Source organism: Pisolithus orientalis (genome assembly GCF_024613125.1).
Source record: "Pisolithus orientalis strain OTSU chromosome Unknown F5J12scaffold_31, whole genome shotgun sequence".
In the NCBI taxonomy this organism is placed as follows: domain Eukaryota; kingdom Fungi; phylum Basidiomycota; class Agaricomycetes; order Boletales; family Pisolithaceae; genus Pisolithus; species Pisolithus orientalis.
In genome coordinates, this window is record NW_026260812.1 from 275479 (window position 1) to 296987 (window position 21509).

At 49.4% G+C, this 21509-nt stretch overlaps 5 protein-coding genes across 5 annotated transcripts; 3 read left to right on the plus strand and 2 right to left on the minus strand.

Annotated features, from left to right (window-relative positions):
* Window positions 1-358: 358 nt before the first annotated feature.
* Window positions 359-1487, plus strand: F5J12DRAFT_928906 (uncharacterized protein; the record flags this gene model as incomplete). The annotated part of the gene is given in 5 exon segments (XM_051749468.1): window positions 359-413; window positions 711-810; window positions 898-1041; window positions 1061-1130; window positions 1272-1487. 5 exon segments carry the CDS (start codon window positions 359-361, stop codon window positions 1467-1469), a joined length of 567 nt encoding a protein of 188 aa, XP_051597241.1. The 3' UTR covers window positions 1470-1487.
* Window positions 1480-2307, plus strand: F5J12DRAFT_914688 (uncharacterized protein; the record flags this gene model as incomplete). Its single annotated transcript, XM_051749127.1, has 1 exon — window positions 1480-2307. One exon carries the CDS (start codon window positions 1480-1482, stop codon window positions 2305-2307), a length of 828 nt encoding a protein of 275 aa, XP_051597242.1.
* A 6932-nt stretch (window positions 2308-9239) lies between these two features.
* On the minus strand, window positions 9240-12039 carry F5J12DRAFT_325095 (GH3 auxin-responsive promoter). The gene is made up of 9 exons (XM_051738909.1): window positions 11083-12039; window positions 10981-11017; window positions 10689-10930; window positions 10483-10632; window positions 10249-10431; window positions 10053-10190; window positions 9994-10001; window positions 9772-9938; window positions 9240-9694 (listed from the first exon to the last, which is right to left on the minus strand). The coding sequence occupies exons 1-9, from the start codon at window positions 11689-11691 to the stop codon at window positions 9438-9440; spliced, it is 1791 nt and encodes a 596-aa protein (XP_051597243.1). The 5' UTR covers window positions 11692-12039; the 3' UTR covers window positions 9240-9437.
* Window positions 12040-15270: 3231 nt separating this feature from the next.
* Window positions 15271-16430, minus strand: F5J12DRAFT_325138 (uncharacterized protein). The gene is made up of 2 exons (XM_051738910.1): window positions 15427-16430; window positions 15271-15328 (listed from the first exon to the last, which is right to left on the minus strand). Exon 1 carries the CDS (start codon window positions 16085-16087, stop codon window positions 15704-15706), a length of 384 nt encoding a protein of 127 aa, XP_051597244.1. The 5' UTR covers window positions 16088-16430; the 3' UTR covers window positions 15271-15328; window positions 15427-15703.
* Window positions 16431-17081: 651 nt separating this feature from the next.
* Window positions 17082-18710, plus strand: F5J12DRAFT_850164 (uncharacterized protein). The gene is made up of 3 exons (XM_051746496.1): window positions 17082-17495; window positions 17739-18036; window positions 18128-18710. The coding sequence occupies exons 1-3, from the start codon at window positions 17149-17151 to the stop codon at window positions 18590-18592; spliced, it is 1110 nt and encodes a 369-aa protein (XP_051597245.1). The 5' UTR covers window positions 17082-17148; the 3' UTR covers window positions 18593-18710.
* Window positions 18711-21509: the final 2799 nt, after the last annotated feature.

A 21509-nucleotide genomic window follows, 5' to 3' on the forward strand; every position in this document is an offset into this window, starting at 1 on the left:
GGAGGAATGCGATGGAGTGCTGCAGAGGTTCACCCGAGATTCTGGGTGCACTGAGTGCATCAGTTACTGTGTGAGCAAATGAGGTGAGAATGGCAACGCCCCAACGGAAATTTTACTGATTTCGGAGGCCTACATTGAACGTGACAATCGAGTCATCGACTCGGCCAACTCACGGCTTTTGTTGCAGGTTCTGCGGCGAAATATCTACTCGACGAAGCTGTGAAGTGCGTCAAGATTCCAGAGAAAGATGGCTTATGTCGGGAGTACAATATAGGTCTTCAAAGGATATCGAAGATGACTTGTCAAGTGCATGATATATGAAGGCTGAAACGTTGAAGCCTTGAAGCCTCGAAGGCCTATGCAGTGCTCTTCTGACCCGGAACATCGGACCGGCGCTGCGTTTTCCCACACAGGTACACCCAAAAATTCATTGCCACTGAGGCTTTCGTCCGCCACTGCTAGCTGCAGCTAGTATCTCCGACGGTGGTTGATCTGGAACGAGTGCACATATCGCTGTCTGCAATAAAGACGGATTCTCCTTGATTTTCGACTGACGGAAGGAGCTGGTCAAATGTAAAAGGTACGTTTATGGATCCGCTCTTGGGGCTATCTCATCGCGGTACACATCATTCAAATATTCACCCATGGTCATGGATTCCAAGGTAGCGATGATATCTTTTCTTTCCTGACATTACCCACGTTCTCCACAGTGCCACCTGTGGAGCTCGAGCCACCGCCATTGCAATGTCCTGATGTGGCTGATGCGGCCGTGACTAGTGTCCTGGGTAGGGAGGAAATGGAAATACCCAGGTGCGTATTCTCCAGGGCCGTAATCTGCAAAGAGAGAGCTACGTTCGTTACCTACATTTTGTGCAGCTTTCCGATTCCCCTTCCTAGGGCTTATGTCGTCCCTGCACGAACCGTTATGGAGGAGATGGCAACGACAATCGCACTTGGCATTCAAGACAGAGCCTCTCGAAAGGCTGCCCCACACAAGGAGTCACGTAGGGGAATCGTCCTGGTAGAGTATATGCCTAAGCGGTACGTAATGAACATCTAGCATGCCTGCGCCAAGGAAGATCCTACGTCGTGAACTTCGTGCGTGTGCTGCGTCAGATATGGCATATCCGGTAGATATGGGACCTATCACAACAAGAAACTGTTCACCTTCCCGCGTTCCACCTTTCATTCGATATCACACATAGCTTGTTCTTCCAACCATACACGATGAAAATGCTTCTTGACTCAGCTCCGCGTGGCACCCCGACTAGGACCTCGAAAAATTCCTCGACCCCGTCGTGCTAGCCACAGAAGCAGAGCCCGTCGCTGCCAACAGCGACGCACAGAAACGTCATTCTAGAACGCCAAAGCCCACCCCTGCACACACTCTCCCAGTCACGCAGGAGCCGGAAGACGCTCTCACACCCGCCGCCCACGACCTCAACAGGGCGAACAACCCTGAGGACTAACTCCCACGCCATGCCAGGACCCCAGGCAGCACCTCGCGTGTCAGGATCGACTCTGCATGGCAAGACCACCAGAAGCAGTGGACTACCCATCGAAGACATCATCAACGACCCAGATGCAGAAATAAAAGACACGGACTCAGCAAGAAAATTCCTAGACCAGCTGTACACTGTACACGGAGACCCGATAACGCCAGAACACCTGTCCCAAGCCCTGTTCTACATTTCGCAAAGCAAAACGGTGAACAGCACGACACGATCGGCCATTCGAACTACAGCATATCTAGTCAGAGACCTAGCAGCGCTGGCAATAGCTGAATCTATAACCAAGGCAGTATCGAGCAAACTAGATGCCTCAGTCCTAATCGCCATATCACCGCACATCGGCAAAATCATGTCAACTGCAGAGAAACTCGAAACCGCCAACGAACAAATCACAACGCTAAGCGCTGAGATTGCCAAGAACGCTGGAACCCATGACACCACTGCAGGCGACACGAGCCTCGAACTCCTCGAAGGTAAGGTACAAAAGCTCACTGACGACGTAGGGTCGATCAAAACTGCGATAGAAGAAGTCAAAGACCACCTCAAAACCCAAACACCCCCAGCACCGTTCCCAACACCATACAGAGATGCCCTAGCCACGTACACCGCTAATCCGAACCAGATCCCACTGGGCAAACACCCAACACAGGAACACGCTAAGGCCCACGCTGCTATCAGAGACAGACAGATACTGATCGACCCTGACAGAGATCACCCAATATCCAACGATTCCACCAAGAGAGAGACAGCCATCGACCTCATCAAGCAAGCAAGTAGAAGCAGTAAACAGGGCTAGATGGCCCCGAAATCCAACTGAAATCAATTGCCCGCCTACGAAACAACGGCGTCCTCCTCGAACTCAACAGTCAAGAAGCCGCAGCATGGATCAAAAAAGTCCCCAACAGAGCTACCTTCCTGGAGAAACTAGGAGGCACGACCATGATCAAAGACAGGAATGTACAGGCGTCAGTAATTCCCATTCCTCTCAACTGCGACTGACCTAGATCAGCCCTGACACTGCTACATGTGAAATGGAAACTGAGAACAACATCCCGACAGGGTTCCATAAGCCAGATCAAATGGATCAAAGACCCTGACCAAATGATCCCCCAACCAATGTGTAGCACATGCACTAGCAGCCTTCGCCTCTCCCGAGACAGCTAACCAGATCATCAGGGATGGACTCTATTGGGGCCTGGACAGGCTACAGTCCGCATAAGGACAAACAGGAACCAATCCTGTTGCCTCAAATGTCAGCAAATAGGTCATCTGGCAAAAGACTGCAAACAATGAAGCAGACATCTGTGGCATATGTGCTCAACTCCACTGTACACAGACATGTAACTTCGCCCACCGTATACTGTGCAAACTGCCAGAGCTGACACCCACCCCAGCTCAGACAGAAACTGCCCCTGCTTTTATCAGAAAATGCAACACCATGAACGACCTGCACCCCAGAAAACTGCATGCCCTACTTCCCCACCGTGGATGATTGGACCCAAGTCGAGCTCCCCCCACAGTCCCACAGATCCCATCAGGCAAACCAGACCTCCGCTAATGCAACCAGCCCCTCAAGGCCAAATGAGACAAATGACTGCTGGGTGAAGCGATGCACTTCTGCACCGTCACCCCAAGACTGAGGCCAGAACATCAACAGAATATGCAGAGGCAGGGGAGGTCCCACTCCCCTGTAACTTAGGACCAGTACCACCCACTACCCCCCCTGACCCACTCCCCATCCCATGCCCATGGCAAACCCAATGCCAGCAGACAACCCCCCCCCTGACCCTCTTGAATGATGAACTGACAACTGACAACAAGATAACGCCCTAAACAACCTATGCATCTGGCAACAAAACCTTAATAACTCCCATATAGCCCTACACTCACTTATTAACAGCCAAGCTGCAGATGATTGGGACATAATAGCCCTGCAGGAACCCCCCATCGACAAAATTGGAAACACAAGAGCAAATACATGATGGAGAGTAGTATACCCATCATCAAAGCTAAACCAAGGCGAAAAACACAGAGTGGTAACTCTAGTTAATGCAAAGATAAGCACTAACATATGGGAACAGATCGCATTCCCATCGGCCGATGTAGTAGTAACAAAGCTGAGAACCACAAAAGGGACTGTACACAGCTGTTCAACATATACAATGACTGCAAACATGACCTGAACAGATCGACAAACTGGGGACATACCTAGCGACCAACATAAGAATCACATGGCTAATGGCGAACGACAGGATGATGTGGTTAGGAGACTTCAACAGGCACCACCCAATGTGGGACGAGGAGTGAAACCATCACCTGTTCACAGCGACAGTGCTCACATCAGTGCAGAAGTTGCTCGACCTGGTAGCAGACTACAGTATGGTACAAGCCCTCCCCAGGGGGACACCGACCCTCCAGTCCTCCTCAATGGGAAACTGGACATGCCCTGGACAATGTCTTTTGCACAGAGTCGATGCTGGAAAGCCTGACCAGCTGCAACACTAGTCTGGAAAACCACAGCCCCAACACTGACCACCTTCCAGTGCTAACACAGCTAGACGTAGGACTCACACCAATGGAATTGACCCCCTCCTACAACTTCCAGGAGGTCGACTGGAAGAAATTCAACAAGACGCTCCAAGCTGAGTTAGCAAGGATAGGACCACCAGTGGTAATACCTAATGAAAGAGAGTTCCAAAGGACAGCGGGGGGCATCGAAACAGCGCTACATGCAGAACATTGGAAAAGGAGGTCCCAAGGACACAGCCCTCACCTGCACAAAAAATGCTGGTGGATGAGGGAACTGACAATGCTACGCAATGACCTGAAAATGCTAAGTAAAGCCTCCTATGTTTTCTGGGCAATCTGTGACCACCCCAGTCACAGACTACACAAGGAGAAAGCAAAAGATTACAAAAAAGCCATCCAATCAGCCAACAAATCTCACTGGAGGGACTGGCTGGAAGAAGCAAACAACGAAGACCTGTGGATAGCTAATGGGTACATATCCAAACCATATGGAGATGGCAGTAAGGCCCATATACCGACACTCAGAAAGATCGACGACGAGGGCGTAGCCACCACAGTCAGCTCAAATGAAGACAAAAGTGAAATGTTTGCGCAAGCACTCTTCCCTCCCCCCCCTCCCCACTTGTCAGTCCCACAGAACTATGACTACCCCCAGCCAGCAGCCCACTGGTCTACCATCACATGGGACCAACTACAATGCACGATCGAGAATCTCAGCCCCTACAAGGCCCCAGGACCAGATGGGGTAGCCAACATCGTGTTCCAGAAGTCCACCATCCTTTCCGAATACCTAATACATCTCTTCAACACAGCAGTAACACTACGAACATATTACGACCTGTGGAGGGAATCCATAACGGTAATCCTATGCAAGCTGGGCAAAGCAGACTATATGACACCTAAAGCCTATTGACCAATAGCATTGCTCAACACCACCACAAAACTACTGTCAGCCATAGTAGCCAGCAACACATCATTCATACTCGAAAAATACCAACTGCTCCCACTGACACACTTTGGCAGAAGACTGGGATGATCAACCAAAGACTCACTGCTCCTGCTCGAAACCACAGTATGGCATGCCTGGCGACAAGGAAAAGTAGCCTCTGTGCTATTCTTGGACATAGAAGGAGCCTTCCCAAATGTGGTCACTGACTGCCTGTTGCACAACATGAGAAAGAGAGGCTTACCACCAGAGATAGTAAAGTACACAGAAAGATTGCTGACAAACAGAAGAACCAAGATATGTTTCGACAACTACGAATCCGAGTGGTTTGATGTGAAGAATGGTATAGGACAAGGAGATCCACTTTCTATGATACTATATGTCATCTACAGCTTGGACCTAGCAGAAATGGCCAATGGTAAAAATGAACTAACACTTGCTTTCGTAGATGACACCGCTCTCATTGCCATAGGAAAAACGTTCGAAGAGACTCACACAACACTAACAAGCATGATGGAATGCGAAGATGGAGCCTACACGTGGTCCAAAAGTCACAACTCCCACTCTGAAACTAGCAAGTTCACCCTCATGGACTTCACACTCAGCAGAAACAAACCCAGACCACCACTAATGCTAAAGGTTCTACCATAAATCCGACATGTACTCACAAGTTCTTAGGTGTAATACTGGACCAGGAACTAAGGTGGAAGGCACAGGCAGCCCAAGTGATAGCCAAGAGAACAAAACAAGCCCTGCTCCTGAGAAGACTGTTGTCAACCTCCTGGGGAATCCCCACAAAACTCATGTGCCAACTCTACCAAGCAGTAGTAGTCCTGAAAGTAATGTATGCCACTCCAGTATGGCTCCATCCAGCCTACTCCTGGAGACCACTCCTCCTGTTTGAGAGGATCGAAAGGCATAGCAAAATGTATCACAACAATCCAAAGAACAGCAGCACTGGCGGTAATGGGAGCCATAAGAACTATGCCTACTGACGCCCTACTAGCACACTGCCAACATACCGCCAGCGAACCCTACTCATTCAACACACATTGTATAAAGCTGCCCTCCACATATCAACTTTACCAGACACACACCCTCTACACCCACACATCAAAAGAACAGCAAAAAGAAATGTTAAATGCCACAGAACTGTGCTCCACTGACTAATCCATGATCTAGAAATCTCTCCAGGCTCAATTGAGATGATCCACCCATGCCCAATACCACCAAGCGCACACCCATCACACTTGACTGTCATCGCTCCCAGCAAAAAAGATGCAATAAGAGACTTTGCACAGACAAATGACCAACATGCTGATATTCACAGATGGATCAAGCATGGAAGGAGGAATGGGAGCAGCAGCCATCCTATATGTCAACTTCAAGCATGTCATCACACTGCATCACCACTTAGGCCTGCCATCAGAACACACAGTGTTCGAGGCAGAAGCAGTAGCACTCCTTCTAGCAGCACACATACTAGCCACCAGAGACAAGGTCACATACCTGGCCTCAGTGCTTGTAGACAACCAGGCAGTCATCAGATCCAGTGAGCGCCCCTCAGCTAAACCAGGACATCACCTACTGTTACAGTTCAGATCGATGATCCACAAAACCCACAATGAAGAATGTCTACCAAGAGAGAGCATCACACTCTGATGGATAGCTGGACACATGGAAGTGGAGGGAAATGAACAAGCAGATAGAGAAGCGAAACTCACAGCAAAAAGAGCAGAAACCACAAGCCCATCAGGAGACCTACCACTGTTCCTAAACAAGCGACTCCCCATCAGGCACCTCCACCCTTAAACAATACCACACCACGAGACTAAAAGTGCTATGGAAGAAAGAATGGCAAAAATCCCCTCGCCACAACCATGTATCCACGATAGACCCCCTACTCCTGGGAGCTTCGTACACAAAACTAGTTGCCTCACTACCCAAAAGACAGGCTGGACTATACATACAACTACGAACAGGACACATACCACTTAACAAACATCTGCACCATTTTAAATGAAGTGACACTCCCATGTGCCTGCAGTGCGGGGAGACCACTCCTGAGGATGTACATCACTTCCTTTTCCAGTGCCCCAGATATGACAGAGAGCAGCACATACTCTGCAATGCACTGGGAAGAGACGCCACATCACTATGCTACATCCTCTCCAATGCAGCAGCACAGTCACACCTGTTCAAGTACATTTCAGCTACTAAAAAGACTACCATAACAAACACCAGCTGAGGTATTCAAATAACACCACAGTAAATGATAAAGCCCAGCACAGGACCAGAATGCTTGTCAGCAGACCAAACATGTACTCAGCATAAACACCACCTGCATTGACACTCACATCCCCCCTCCCCCCACCTGACCAACACACATGAGATTAGATGCATTCCATAAACCAATCACCCTGGCTATAAGCTATAACCTCCTAAAAGTGCCTCGAAGACCACAAAAAAAAAAAAAAAAAAAAAAAACCCACCCTACCATTGCAGACACAATCTCAGCATGTCACAGCAGAGTCACCAAAAGGAGGCAGAAGAGCATGATGCCCATGCTCCAGCTAGCCTTAAAAAGCAGCCAGTTATGTGTAGATAGAATTATCGCCTGACAGAAGTATTAAACCACCCTTACTCCAAGGCGGAGTGTCTAAAACGGCCAGCGGGAACGGCGGACTGGTGGAGGGCCAAAGGCCCTGCCACCAGGGCATTCACTCGCTTGTAAGGGAAGGCAGGCCACAGGGGGCCTCTGGCTAGGTAGATAAACTACGTTCGTATAGTGCGACATAGGGTTACAATTACCCTCAAGCACTTAAAATTCGAATTAAAAAAAAAAAAAAAAAAAAAATACACGATCGGCTTTGTCCTAGCTCACAACGGGCATCTCAATCTGGCCAGAGGCACCCCCCTTCGTGTTGACCTTCTATTCTCTAGTCACCAAAAGTCCTCGATCGGACTGTGCGAGGTACACCGATTCTTTTTACTCGGCTGTCTTTCAGGTAGTTCTCGTTGGATCTCTGCAGTTGATCATGCAATGCTGTGGGTACTGCAGAAGTGTTTGCGCCTAAAAGAAATCTATTATATTAGGCTACGCTCGAACCCGGATAGTGTGCATCCCCGCAGAGTGCCGACAACTCCCCGGAACCGCCCTGTAATCCCACAAAGAATGCGCACCGAGCAGCAGTTTGACGGTAATCGGGAGACACTGTCGCAGGATTCGGAAACTCCTCCAAACAAAGTCGAACATGGCATCAACGAGATTACACAGTTACGTTTCTATTATCACCTCGTTGGCAAGATGGATGTGCATGCTACAAAGATGATATATCAGTCCTTAACACCTACACTTATACATCCGGATGCCCGAACAATTAGGGTTGTTTGTCGCGAGACCCAATCCCGCGATTTCAACGACGTCGCCAGAATTACTTCGTATTTCCTTCCCAATTCGACAAAATGCATGGAACGGTCACAAGTGCTATGTAGAATGGTAACAGTTCAGATTGGCAACATGTGAGTGTCAGTGGGTTCGGCAGCGGCGTCCATCATACTCGTCCCAATTCAGAAGGTCCAACTCAGTTGTTACTTGAAGTCTGCGGTCGAAGTCACCACCTTAATACGTTCGTAATTTGTAGGTCGCTTCCGACCACCTCCAACGGAGTTCAGTTCGTGTGGCAACGTGGACAGCATGGGGTCCTTCAGGGAATTCTTTGTTGTTCAATCATGCTGGTCCCCGAGGCACTTTAGCAAATCCTTGTTCGCGACGCATACCAAAGTTATTCATCGCCATCATTAAACGATGCTCCACGAGAACTCTCCATTTACTGCGACACCTGTCATTTTAGAATCCGTTCATCCAGAAGCAGAAACGGAGACGTATACTAAGGAACGGCGCAGATAACACTCTTGCTTCGAACTTGCCCATTCTTGATGCTTGCTTTCGGAAGGCCACCATACCATGCGGCGAAGGTAGAGAGTCGAATTTAGGCCCCACACAACCTAGGTCGGGTGGGTCGCGTAGCGTTCCTTAGCAATCGTACAATTTGGTTTCTGATGCTAGCATCAAGCCCGAAGTTGAGCTCTCAGATGTCGACCGAGGTAGTCCGCGAAGCGATGCAAATGATGATCAATCGCCCCTCCGGCTACCCCACAACGCAAACACATCCTCAGCGGTATGTGATACACGTGCTCTGCACCGCACCCACACTGACGTTTTGTAACACTTATCAAAGCACGCGGTGCACGAACCCTCTCATCAGAAGCTGGTCATGTCAGGGTGAGCAGGTGTCCCACCGTCCCGAGCGGCCATGCCTGCCTCACCTCCGCGGAGCTGAACGGTCGGCGCAGCCCGACCACCAAAAGGATCTACAGTGTCCGAAATGCGGGAGACGAAGCTGGATCAAGCTACAATATCACAACGCGAAATACCTATCCACCTTCCGTCAAATATCATACATAACGTGCTCCTCCAGCCATGTACGGTCAGCCTCGCTCCAGATCACCACCGGTACCTTAACCTGCCCCGAGGCACCTCCCTTCGTTCTGATCACCCATGCTCTGTAGTCACCAAAAGTCCCCGGTTGGACCACCCGAACGCAAGGTACGCCGATTTTTCCCATTCGACTATCTTTCAGGTAATTCTCGTTGTGTTTCTTCAGTTGATCATGCAAGGCAGCGGGCGTCGCAGAAATGTCTGCGCCTGAGTGAGATTTTGATGTATCAGGGCGCTGCACTCGAACCTGGGCGTGTTACCCGACGGAATATGGAGAAACTTACCAGGATCGCCCTGTAATTCCACAAAGAATGCGTACCGAGCAGCAGCCTGACGATAGTCAGGGGAAACGCAGAACTCAGAAACTCTTCCAAACAAGTCGGACGTGGCATCAACCACATTCCGCAATTGCGTTTCTGTTGTCACTTCGTTTGCAAGGCGGATGTGCATGCTAAGATAACATATCCGTCCTTAATGTGCATATTCATAGATGCCCGAACACTTACTTTCTCCGCTGCAACGAGCAGTCAGATACAATAAATTGACTTGAAAAAATGAAGCGTACCTCAATGTACCTGATAAGGGGTTGTCCATCGCGGGGATCGAATCCCACGATCTCAATGACATCTCCAAGGCGATACCGCCAGAATCCATCTCTCGTTGTTAGAATGACTTCGTATTTCCTTCCGGATTCGACGTTCCACTAATACAAAAGGGAGTCAATGTTTCTTGACGGACAGGCAAGATAAATTGGAACTAGCCGATTGAGCGAGATATTTGGATTCCTCTGGTTCGTCTACAGGTAGGAACTCGATGACGTCATCGGAACCGATAACTTTGTACAGGTTGAGATCCCTTGGATCGTACGCAACGGCCAAAAACGCTTCGCTACTAACAATGGCCACAGATTGAATAGACACATCAGGACCAGTGTAATGCCGGATCTAAGTCGAATGTGTTCAGGACGGGTCACGACTTGGGACGGACAGTTATACCTCTGGGATGAGGGTGGCGAACGGACCACTGGCATTTGCCAGGATGGCACGTAACTGTGGCCAAATCCGCCTGAACCACCCTGGAGTCTCAGTTGCTTTGCCAATCCTGCGCAACTCCTCAGCGCGATCCGGGCTCGGCTGAAGGAAATGCTGTGGAGCACAGAATCGGCGTCTGTATGACGATGCCATCGTCAAGAGGGACACACCTGAAGATTATCCTTCACAGCTTCGATCCCATTTATATCCGGTATCACGCCCGTTTCGATGCAGTGAATGAGATCCTCCCAATGATCCTCAATCGTGCGACATAAGTCCCGGAATCCGGTGGTGAATATGGGGTTGATGGTCTCGAGGTTGGGTTCCACCAATGCAAAGAGAGCATGCATGAAGAGGAATGATTTATAGTCGGAGATAAAGGAAACAGCAATTGGCGACGAGCAATTAGGAACTACAGAGATGGTTACTGGGTCGTTGTGCAGGAGAAGAAATTATGCTGACCCCTTAGAGTGGAAGAGAACGCGTCTCTCTCCACGGGCTGTTAACAGGTATACAGTATTGTGAGTTCAGTTGGAAGGGATGCTTTTTCCTAGTGCAACCTACCATGTTGCTTTCCTTACGGCCCAGTCCACTCGAGAGCAAGCATACAGCAATCTGTTTGGCTATGTTTCCAACCTCATCCACAGGTGTTATGATCTGACGGTATGCAAGGGAGAACGTGATACAGTTCTTGCCTTCCCCGTTCCTGCTAGGCGGGCTAGCACGTCTGATTGTCTCAGCCATCGCCTTCGACATGTGCTCTGGGTGGTGGTATTTCGGGAAGTATTTTGCTGCACCCCCAGAGGTACCCGAGGAGTGGGCAATAAAGACGGGAAGACCAGGCGCCATAAGGTTCTCTACCGACGACTTGTTGCATGGGTGCTCGAAGAAGCGCGAAATAACGGGGAGGTAATCCTCGTAAACGCTCAGTCCTACGTTATTATGATAGACCTCGAACAACTCTGTCGCAGATAAATCCAGGGCGTCTACTTGGCTGCCATCGGTGAGATGCAGTGCAGCCCGGAACCGCGGTAGAACTGCGGATTCCTTAAAGTAGGTAGTTGTAGAGTTGGTCTTCACGAGGTATGACAGTACGTCCAGCGTTTGTTCGCGAAGCCTCTCTGCGAGCTCTGGGGTAAGTGAGGTAATCGGTGCGGGAGGTAGGCCGTCCATATGGTAGGTAGAATCCGTAAAGTAGGTAACCGGCGATGAAAACAAGAACGGGCGCAGAGGGGTTGAGTTGCTTCTGCTATGGCCCGCCAGTGGTCATTTTATAGTGTACGTCTACGCAGCCCCATCGTTTGCGAAGTCCGGTCGGCTCGAGGTGATCGGTAGAGAAGGTGGTGAGACCTTTGCTGTGCAACTTGGATTGGATAGACTAGATATCCATAAAAAGCGAGTATTGACAATTCTGCTGTGCCCGGTCGAAGGGCTAAATTGAATGATATAGACATGTCGCACTGAGGACCTGATTAAATCCTAAAACACTGCACATGGCACAGACGTTTGACATAGAGCACGGATGGAGCGGATCGAGTTATAGTTCCCCTCTAAAGTACCAGGATGGGTTGTCGCTGCAAGCCTGGTAATTATGCAACCGCATGCCTCTGCGTGGTTTTGAACCCGTAGATGTCGAGCGACGATTTCGTGGCTGGCCAGTGTACAGAAACAGGTGATCCGGTCGTCAAAACGGGACAATCCTATGTGTAGATCTCACACCGACCAAGTCTTGCACTCTGCTAGTGTAAGGCTTTGTGAAACGGCAAGTTTCTCAGAACAACCGAGCGTGAGGCAAATCTGAGAAGCAGGATACATCATACGAAGTTAACTGTATACCATACGGCCCCTCGTCAAGAATGCCAACCGTGGATCAATCCATCACGTACCTCACGAGAGACTGCGGAACCTTCTATGGCTCTTATCATGGTCTAGCTGATCTCCGGCGTATGTGAGGCGTGAGGCGCAAGATGGGTGATGTGGTCGGGTATTACTAAATAATTGGTAAAAGCGATGAGTTCAAATAGATAGCAACAATTTACTAATGGCTTATCCCCATTTCCCTTCAACCTCACCCTTGGCGGCAAGTGTTGGAAGTACATATGCTAGGACTCCTTTAGTGTAGTCGACACTCCAAGCGGTGTAAATGAGGGTGACTGGTGGTTGCATCCTCCGAGAGTCCGAACGAAATCGCTTCCGTCCACGTGAAGCTTGATGTGGCACGTCTTTTCGTGATCATTAACCCAAGTAGACCCACAATTTACCTCTTTCAGTCGTCATAGCAATTTGACTAGCAGATAGTTTCGATAAGTCCTTTCCAGTGCACTGTGCCTACATGCTACGAGGATAATGATCGTTCCTTTGCCATGGGTTCACGGCTGTGTTAGCGATGCCATCATAGCATCACTAACACGGCCCTGAACAATGCTAGAAGGTTGAAAGCGATACCCCCGGGTTGGGCCACAGTGAAATTCGAGACTGAATTCAAAGTTGCACGCTCGATATGGCGCGGTCTTGGATCCAAGTTTTGAGGATGCCTGAAAATCAGTGGAATGACAATCGTTACAGTAGTGTCTGGTCCAAAACTCTGAGAAGAGGCCTACTGAGATGCGTGAGACGGGCCGTCCTCCAACCGTTCTTGAAGCTTGAAGTACTACACACGACCTGAGGGAACATACCCACTCGACGTCCATCGGCGACACTTCCTCCCGGGGCTTGGCTTCAATCTGTCTTTGTACATAGTCGTCCATGAACCAAACGTCACAAGCGGTCCCCGGGTGGTCGCGGCTGCACTTGCACTCGCACTACCAGCACCGGAAGTGGGCTTACCTCTTCGGAGTCGCAGCACATCAGGTTTGTCTTCGCTGACGACGAGAGGGTATTTACCCCAAGTTGCCACCTCGAAAACCTAGTCCTCATTTGGTGGTAGACCGGTATGCTTTTCTCGTGTTCAATGTTTTGTCAGAACCAGTGTGCCCAGTGTATGGTCGACAGGGGCACTGCCAGTCGAGGCCCAATCTTTGGCATATCCTTGCTTTCTGGCGAGAATACGAAGCTTCTCCCCTGATATCTTATGAACATGTTTGCGCGAACGGAGCTTATAACTGTATGTTCGTCGCACTTCGTGTTGTTCGCTTGTTGCGTATTCTTATCTTAAACTGCTTCTGAACAGGTACGATGTTCGACCACTACGCACTTGATGTACTACCTATGTACGACCGCGCCAGGAACGATACAGAAAATGATGACTGGGGCATCCGAGCTGCATCCCGCCTCCCTAAGTACGGATACATGAAGGGTACCACATTACTTGGTAGGAACACATCCCACAAGACATCATGTTGACGAGGGCGGGTTCACCGCATTTGCCAGAGACTCTATCCACTCAAGTTCAATAGACAGGCTGTACCGTATCCAGACTAATCCATGAGGTCAATACAGATCTGAGGAGGCTTCGTGCTAACTTAGTTCAGCAACTAGAGATTGTGGAATAATGTTCATTCGTTCAAATACCGAATATCTATTTACCTTCCATCAGATATCATACATAACACGCTCTTCTAACCATGCACGGTCAACCTCGCCTCAGATCACAACGGACACCTTCACATGCCCAGACGCAGCACCCTTCGTCTTGACCTTCCATTCCCTGTAGTCCCAAAGGGTCCCTGGTCGAACCACCCGAACGCAGGGTACGTCGATTTTTCCTAGTCGGCTGTTAAATCTGACTCGTGCGTCCGAACCCGACGGGTGCACCTCAAAGGCGTCCAGTAATGGGGTTGCTGAAAACCCAATCCTCTTCGACATATTCTTCAGCGCCTCAAACTCCGGCATAATAACCTCCTTTGGTGACCTTTACGCTGGATCGCAACGCAACCTGCCATGATTATTGGGTCTTCCTCTGTGAACGCGTCAAGAAACTCTCGCTTGTCAATGACTTTGATGGCGACTTTTCGATGAATCTGGTCCTGCGCATGCCACACGAAACCAAAGGAACCGGATCTGATCTCCTTATCGATCGTGAATGTGTAGTTACCGTGTTATAGAAGAAGAGATCTCGTGGAGAATGACGTGGGAGGGTGTGGGGCTGGACGGGGAGATGACAAAGAACCTGCGATATCATCCTGTCGCACTGGTGGGCGGATGATATCAATAGACACCTGAGCTGCATACGTTTGGCTAGGACGCTGGAACGCACAACGGTGTCCCCTGCAGGAGATAGGTTCTGTACCGGACGCGTGGATGGATATAGCTGGGGGATGTCAAGGGGAGAAGGTCTCACATCTTCATGCGTAGGATCCGAACGCTGTGGCAGAGAATTGCTCCTATTACGGGGCATACTCAATGCGCACGCCGCCACTGGTTCGGGGTCTTTACTGGATGATTCGTCGTGTTGAAGTAGATGCACTTGCGACTGCATCCGGCGATCGGCTTATTGAGCTGGATGAACGCTTCTCGTCATTTAATCAAAAAGGCCTTGCGAAGGCGCTGCTCCTGAGGATCTAAAGAAACGACCGAAGATTCTCCTGATAATAAGCTTCATGGCGGGAAATTGAAGTACGCAGAGCTACAGGTAATGCAAGTGGGGAGAGGTTGGCAACTGAACCTACGAAGCGTACCTTGCTTATATCCTGGGGTGCACACATATTCGCAGAGGATGACAAGTACAAAGCGTTCCACTGTCATAGCGGAGGTCCCAGCAGAGGCACATGGAGACAAAATAAGACAGACTCCTTGCCTCGCGTCCTGTCGCCCTTGGACCTGTACTGCGTCTATGTTCTCCGAGGGGAACCGTCCGGAACGGCCACAAATGCTAGAATGGGAACAAATCAGATTAGCAACCTGCAGGTAGTGAGTCCGCCAGCAATGGGGTGATTGAGGTGAACGAGGTGAAATATACTTGACACATACTCGTCCCAATTCGCAAAGTTAAACTTGGTCTGTCGAACTCAGTCGTTTCGACGCAGTAAATGTGATCCTCCCGATGGTCGCCCAATCGTTTGACATAAATCCCGACATGCAGTGGCGAACACGGTATTGATGGTCTCGAGCTAAGGTTACACCAATGCAAAGAGAGAATGCATGAAGAGGAACTATTTGTAGCTGGAGATGCTTTCCTCGCACGATTGACGGCACGCAAGGGAAAGTATGATACAGTTCTTGACCGCACCATTCTTGCCCTGCCGGCTCACAAGTCAAACTCTCTCAGCCATCGCCTTCGACATGTGTTTTGGGTAGCGGTATTCCGGGAAGTACTCTCCTGCGCCTTCCGAGGTACCCGGGGAGTGGGCAATAAAGACGGTAGGCCAGACGCCATAAGGTTCTCCACCACTATTCTATTGCATGGGTGCTCGAAGAAACGCGAGATAACTGGAAGATAGTCCTCGTAGATGCTCGGTCCTACGTAATTGTGATAGACCTCGAATAACTCTGTCGTAGAGAAATCCAAATTGTCTATCTGGTTGCCATCGGCAAGAGGCAGCGCGGCCCAAAACTGCGGTAGAACGGCCGATTCCTTGGAGTAGGTAGTAGCAAAGTTAGTTTTCACGAGGTACGACAGTACGTCCGACATCTATTCGCGAAGTCGTTCCGTGAGCTCTGGGGTGAACGAGGTGATCGGCGCAGGGGGTGGGTTGTGCATATGATATAGGAAGAATCAGTAGATTAGGAGAAGAGCGATGAAAACAAGGGCACAGCGCAGAGAAGTTGTGTTGCTTCTGCTGCGGCCAGCCCGTGGTCAGTTTTAAGTGTACTTGAACGCAGCCTCATCGTTGGCAAAGTCCGGTCGCCTCGAGGTAATCGGTGTACAGGAACAGGTAATCCAGCCGTCAATCCTATGAATAGATCTCACAGCGACTAAGTCTTGCACTCTGTTAGCGTAGGACCTCCTGAAACGACCAGTTGCTCATAACAACCAAACCTGAAGCAAATCTGGGAACAGGATACAGCATCAGGCGAAGTTAACTGTATACCGTATGGCCCGCCGTCAAGGGTGCCAACCATTGACCACGTACCTCACGCGCGACTGCGATGAGCACATGTGAAGCGCAAAAGGGGGGATGTAGTCGGTTTTCAATTGGTAGAAGCCATCAACTCAAAACGATGGACCTTGTTGCGATTTTCCGTCAACCTCGCTCTTGCAGCAAGTGAACGGCTATGCATAACCACGGACGACAATGTGGTCTCGCCCTCCATACGAAGCTGGACGTGGCACGTCTTTCAGCGATCATCAATACAAGTAGACCCACAACACACCTCGCCATGGATTTCAGCTGGTATAAAAATTTAACTGTCTGGTGGATTTGATAGCTGTGCGTACCGCTACGGGGATAACGATCGTGTCGTCGTCGTACAGAACGTGTTCACTTGTCATAGTTGGGCTAGGGACGCATAGAATGTTAAACACAATACGCCTGGATCGGGATCGAATCCGTTGGATTCGAGACGGGAAGCCAAGTTGCACCGTCAGGGATGCTGTGTCGAGTTATGCGCGGTGCCGCGAGGCTTTTGTTGACGTTCCCGGTGAAAGTCGCCTGTTGATGCGTGAGAACCGGGCATCCTCCGATTCGCTCAGACAGCAACGTCGATGTCCTTGAGTTGCTAGCTACAATCATAAGTCGGGTTGCAACGACGATGCACAAGCGCAAGCACCGGAGAACTGATGACCAAGGAACAGATAAACTTCATACCCACTCGACATCCATCAACGACACCGCCTTCGCGTCTGACTTCGATCCGTCTTTGTACATAGTCGCCCATGAAGCAGACATCGTTAGCGGCCCTCGGGCAGTCGCAGCCGCCCTTGCACTCGAGTGTCCCGAAGCACTTCCTGACGGCGTTGATAAAACCGGTGCTGGTAGTGGGCTTATCCCCTTAGAGCCGCAGCATACCCTTGTCTTCGAAGATGATGACGATGACGGAGAAGGTAGTAATGCCAAAGCACCTCGAAAGCCAAGACCTTCACATCTGCTGGTAGACAGGTACGTCTTTCTCATCCTCAAGATCTTCCCGCGTGTCCAGTTGTCCGATCGACGGGCATACTGCCAGTCGGAGGGCCAATGTCCCGGCGGTGATAGCTTGCTTTGTGATATGAATGTGATAGGCTTGAGTTCTTTTCTTGATACTTTGCGAACACGTTTGCGCGAACGGCGCTTACTGCGTGTTCGTCGCAATTTGTGATGTTCGCCCGTCGTGTGTTCCCATCCTAAACTTCTTCTCAACAGGTACGACGTTCGACTACTACTCGATGTGCTACCCACGCATAACCACCCTGGACCATCACATGCTGCTGCTACTGCCCGCCGGCCCCTCTCGCCAAGTGGGTGGTCGGACCTGCCTTCAGACACAGAAGACACGTTCTTCTTTTCTCCGGAAGAGGCAGAGGATTATCGTCGTGATAAACGCAGGAAACTTATCGACCATGCTAGGGAGGAGCGTATTCGAGCCATTTTGGCCCGCGATCGCGCGAGAGGAGAAACAATGGGTGAAGACTTGGACGTTTGGGGCGGAAGTGACGAAGAGGTGGGTGTGTGTCCTGCGACGATAATTTCCCTACTCTGCCCTTTGGTATTTAAAAACCACTTCGATTAATGAACATATGGTTATATTACAGCCGGACGAAGCTCAGAAAGAACTCCTCCGTCGAACGGCGGGGCACGTCGTGTCGTCACCCAACCCTGCGCAACTAGAGATGCGCATTCTGGCGAACCATGGTGCAGACAGAAGGTTCGCATTCCTGCGAGGGCGTTGGTCGAGAGCATGGAAGGTCGCAAAGGAACTTGCAAGACAAGAACGACGAGACACGGATGAATCTAAGATAGCAGACAGGCCCTCCGGAAGTTCGTCGCTGCAAGGACTAGTAGCCGGATACGGAGAGAGCGGAGAGAGCGGAGATGACCCCAGCGAAGGTGAGGTAGCGGAAGACGAAGCACGGGTGAACGTTTCGAAATCGGGGGTTCACGAATTTGGTAGTACAGACTCCGACGAGGCAGATCGGCAGAAGGCTAGGAGAGAAAGAGCTAGGGAATGGTCAGTGCGACGACGTGCTGAACAGCTCTCTAATGAAGGGCAAGTGTAGCATTCGTGCTAGCTGAACTCCTCGTCACTGTTATGTGAGTTGAGCTGTACATTAAGCTGTGCGTACTCGTGTCGTGCGGGTGTCAATGGTCAATGTAGTTTCATTGCTTGATGTGCTTTCAACTCGTACGCTCGCTCGCTCCACCTATCAAGAAAAGTGACCGAGCCGATAGCATGCCATTCGGTGTGAGAGTGCCGGGTGTATTCAGGATGTCCCTCCAATGTTGCGAGACATCACCTAGGTTTCTTCTCTGATGACCAGTTGCGACAAGTTCATTTGTCTCTGCATAACATGGATGAACCATCATGGAGTGTCAGCACAAGGAACTTGACAGGCAGACAGTGAATAGTGGGGTCCAGGTCCTTGTTAAACTCTTCTGTGGGCCTCGGTGGCTCTGCCATCTTAGGCACCACTTTTTAGGGGAGATTCTATTTCCACCAGGCTTGCATTAATTATATATTAGCCCTCCAGGCACTCCTGGACACATGGGGCAGAGACTCGTGATGCAGCTGGTTGCAAAATATACAGAAAATATACATGTCCTTTCAGTACTGAAAGCCAGGCAGAAAGAGTGATGAAATGAAAATGTCCTTTCAGTGTGGAAAGTCAGGCAGAAAGAGAGAAATTATACATCTCCTTTCAGTATGGAATGTCAGGTGGAAACAATGCCATTCTTGGCTGTCGAAATACATATAATAGTGAGGGACAAGTAACAGAACACTCATGAACCTGAAGAGCATCAATGCACATTGCATGCCACAGATCATTATTCAGTACCACATTATGATGTCCTGAATGCATACTCAGCATAAAAACTCATAGCAATCATGCCATTGTCACTGGCACCAACATCATTGACATACAAGTGGTGCATGCCACTGTGCATGATTTTCAAGCACATGCCCAACTACATATAGAAAAAAGGGTACTGTAGGCAACCTCAGTAGTGAACGATCTACTGATATATATTAGATATACCTGTAGGCAACTACAGGAAATCAGTAAGTAGAATACTGCTAAAGAATGGTAATCTTACCCTCAGTAGTGAACAATCTACTGAGGGAACAGTGTAATGACTGTGCAGTAAGTATGTTTATTCTGGAAAATTTGCAGGTGGCTGTGCCCACAGCCACTGCAAATGCATGGGTAGCCTGCTGACTAAGTGAAGGGTGCACATGTAAGAAAGTGAGGGTCAGGTGACTTGCAGGCATCAGGAAGTGAAAAAATGGTTTAAACCTGTTTAAACCTGTCACTGACTGGTTGTGACTGCAATTCCATCATTCCCCAACTCTCTGATGGGCTGTGCACAACCCTTGCCTGTTTGTCAGCACTCAATTCAATGCTACTGAAAGACACTGTACATAGGCTGTGTAACCATGCATGAAATAAATGGGTATTCTGCAAAGAGACCCACCCAAATTTGCTAGATGAGTGGTGTTTGGGTGTGGGAAGCAGTCACGTGACTGTGACCTTTGCATGGCATTTGTGCTTGGGGCTTGGCTGCATGCATGCAAATGTGCAGTTGCAAAAAAATTGGCATGGGCCACCCTCCCACCTGGGAAAATTTGCTTATCTGGCTGCAAATTTCTTGGTGATCAGTGACTTAGCACACTTTACAATGAATTTTGCACTTTACAACCTGTTCCCAAAGCAAATTTCCCACTTTTTGTTAGCTAAGAGCATAGATAAACATGTGTAGGACATGAACAGAGTTCCTCAGCACCCTCTTGAGCCATCCCACCTGAGCCACAATGGTGTGATGCCCAGCAGGACCCACCAAAATGCTTGACCACCTTCCCTGCCCCCCCACCTCAGGGCAGTATTTCCTTTTAAGGCAGTTCCCATGGCATTGCCACCTGCAAATTTTTCATGCTAAGTGCACTCTAATGGCTTATGTAAGCAGCCAAACATCGCACCAAAAGAAGTGAGAAGACAGGGGAGAACATATCTCCAACACTATGTGCTTCCAGGTGGTCTGCATGATGATGCATAGTGTAAGGAGCAGAAAACCCCACCTTACTGCAAGACCTACCAAGAGCCAAAGGAGACCTATGCATGTGACTGGGGCTCCAGTCTGGTATGATCGGCAGTCACAAAGAGTTTACAGACCTGGGCCTTGTCATATCCATGACTCTCAGACTCAATCCTGGTTCAGTCCAGACCCCTAGCCCCTATCTCTGGTCAAGTCTGGTCCTAGTCTGGCCTAGAAAACCCAACTCCAGCCCTAGATGACCCAACTCCAGCCTAGATAACTCAAGTCCAGTCTTTTACCCCTATCTCCAGTCACTCTGGCCTCCCAGCCTTGTGCTGCTCCACCCTGGTCCTCCCAGGTCCATGTCTAGGTCACCCAGACATAGCTCCAGTCTGTTTTCCATTGCTTGTGCTATATTTAGTCTAGTCCTTTCATCTGACTTTTGCTTACTGTACAAATCCTGTGTCCAACCCTGGTTATGCCAGTTACCTGGACTTAGACTATTAGTCTCAGCACAGCCTCTGTGGCTGTCCTACCTTGCTAATCCTCTTGCTAATAGCTTACCAACAAGTCCAGCTCTATGTTCATTACCCTGGACCAGCCTCACATATTTATCCCATGTACATACTTCATAGCACTCCAGTCAGAATATGTAAAGTTGTAGTTGGGATGTCTCAAGCTCATGCACACAAAATGTACCATATAGTATTTGCACAGTAAGATGTGGAGACAAAAAAAGATATCTATCTAAAATTTTTGAGACAACATTTATATATGAGGAGGTATGCAATACTGAGGTATTGCATACACATACTAAGTAGCTCCTATTTTTGGGGCATAACCCCTAACACCCTCCCATGCAGAGCTGACCCAGGCTCAGAAAGCAAAGAAATAATGGGAAAAGAAAGAGATGAGGAGAAAAGAAAAAAGACAATTGCACAAAGG

Bases quoted from the DNA above. Each gene is read 5' to 3' on its own strand.
- F5J12DRAFT_325138 (XM_051738910.1), bottom strand. From the start codon at position 16,087: ATGTCGGACGTACTGTCGTACCTCGTGAAAACTAACTTTGCTACTACC.
- F5J12DRAFT_325095 (XM_051738909.1), bottom strand. From the start codon at position 11,691: ATGGACGGCCTACCTCCCGCACCGATTACCTCACTTACCCCAGAGCTC. The intron at 10,432-10,482 runs GTATAACTGTCC...CATTCGACTTAG, and splicing joins TCGCCACCCTCATCCCAGAG to ATCCGGCATTACACTGGTCC. The intron at 10,191-10,248 runs GCTAGTTCCAAT...CTTTTGTATTAG, and splicing joins CCAAATATCTCGCTCAATCG to TGGAACGTCGAATCCGGAAG.
- F5J12DRAFT_850164 (XM_051746496.1), top strand. From the start codon at position 17,149: ATGCACAAGCGCAAGCACCGGAGAACTGATGACCAAGGAACAGATAAA. The intron at 17,496-17,738 runs GTACGTCTTTCT...TCTTCTCAACAG, and splicing joins TCACATCTGCTGGTAGACAG to GTACGACGTTCGACTACTAC. The intron at 18,037-18,127 runs GTGGGTGTGTGT...GTTATATTACAG, and splicing joins GGGGCGGAAGTGACGAAGAG to CCGGACGAAGCTCAGAAAGA.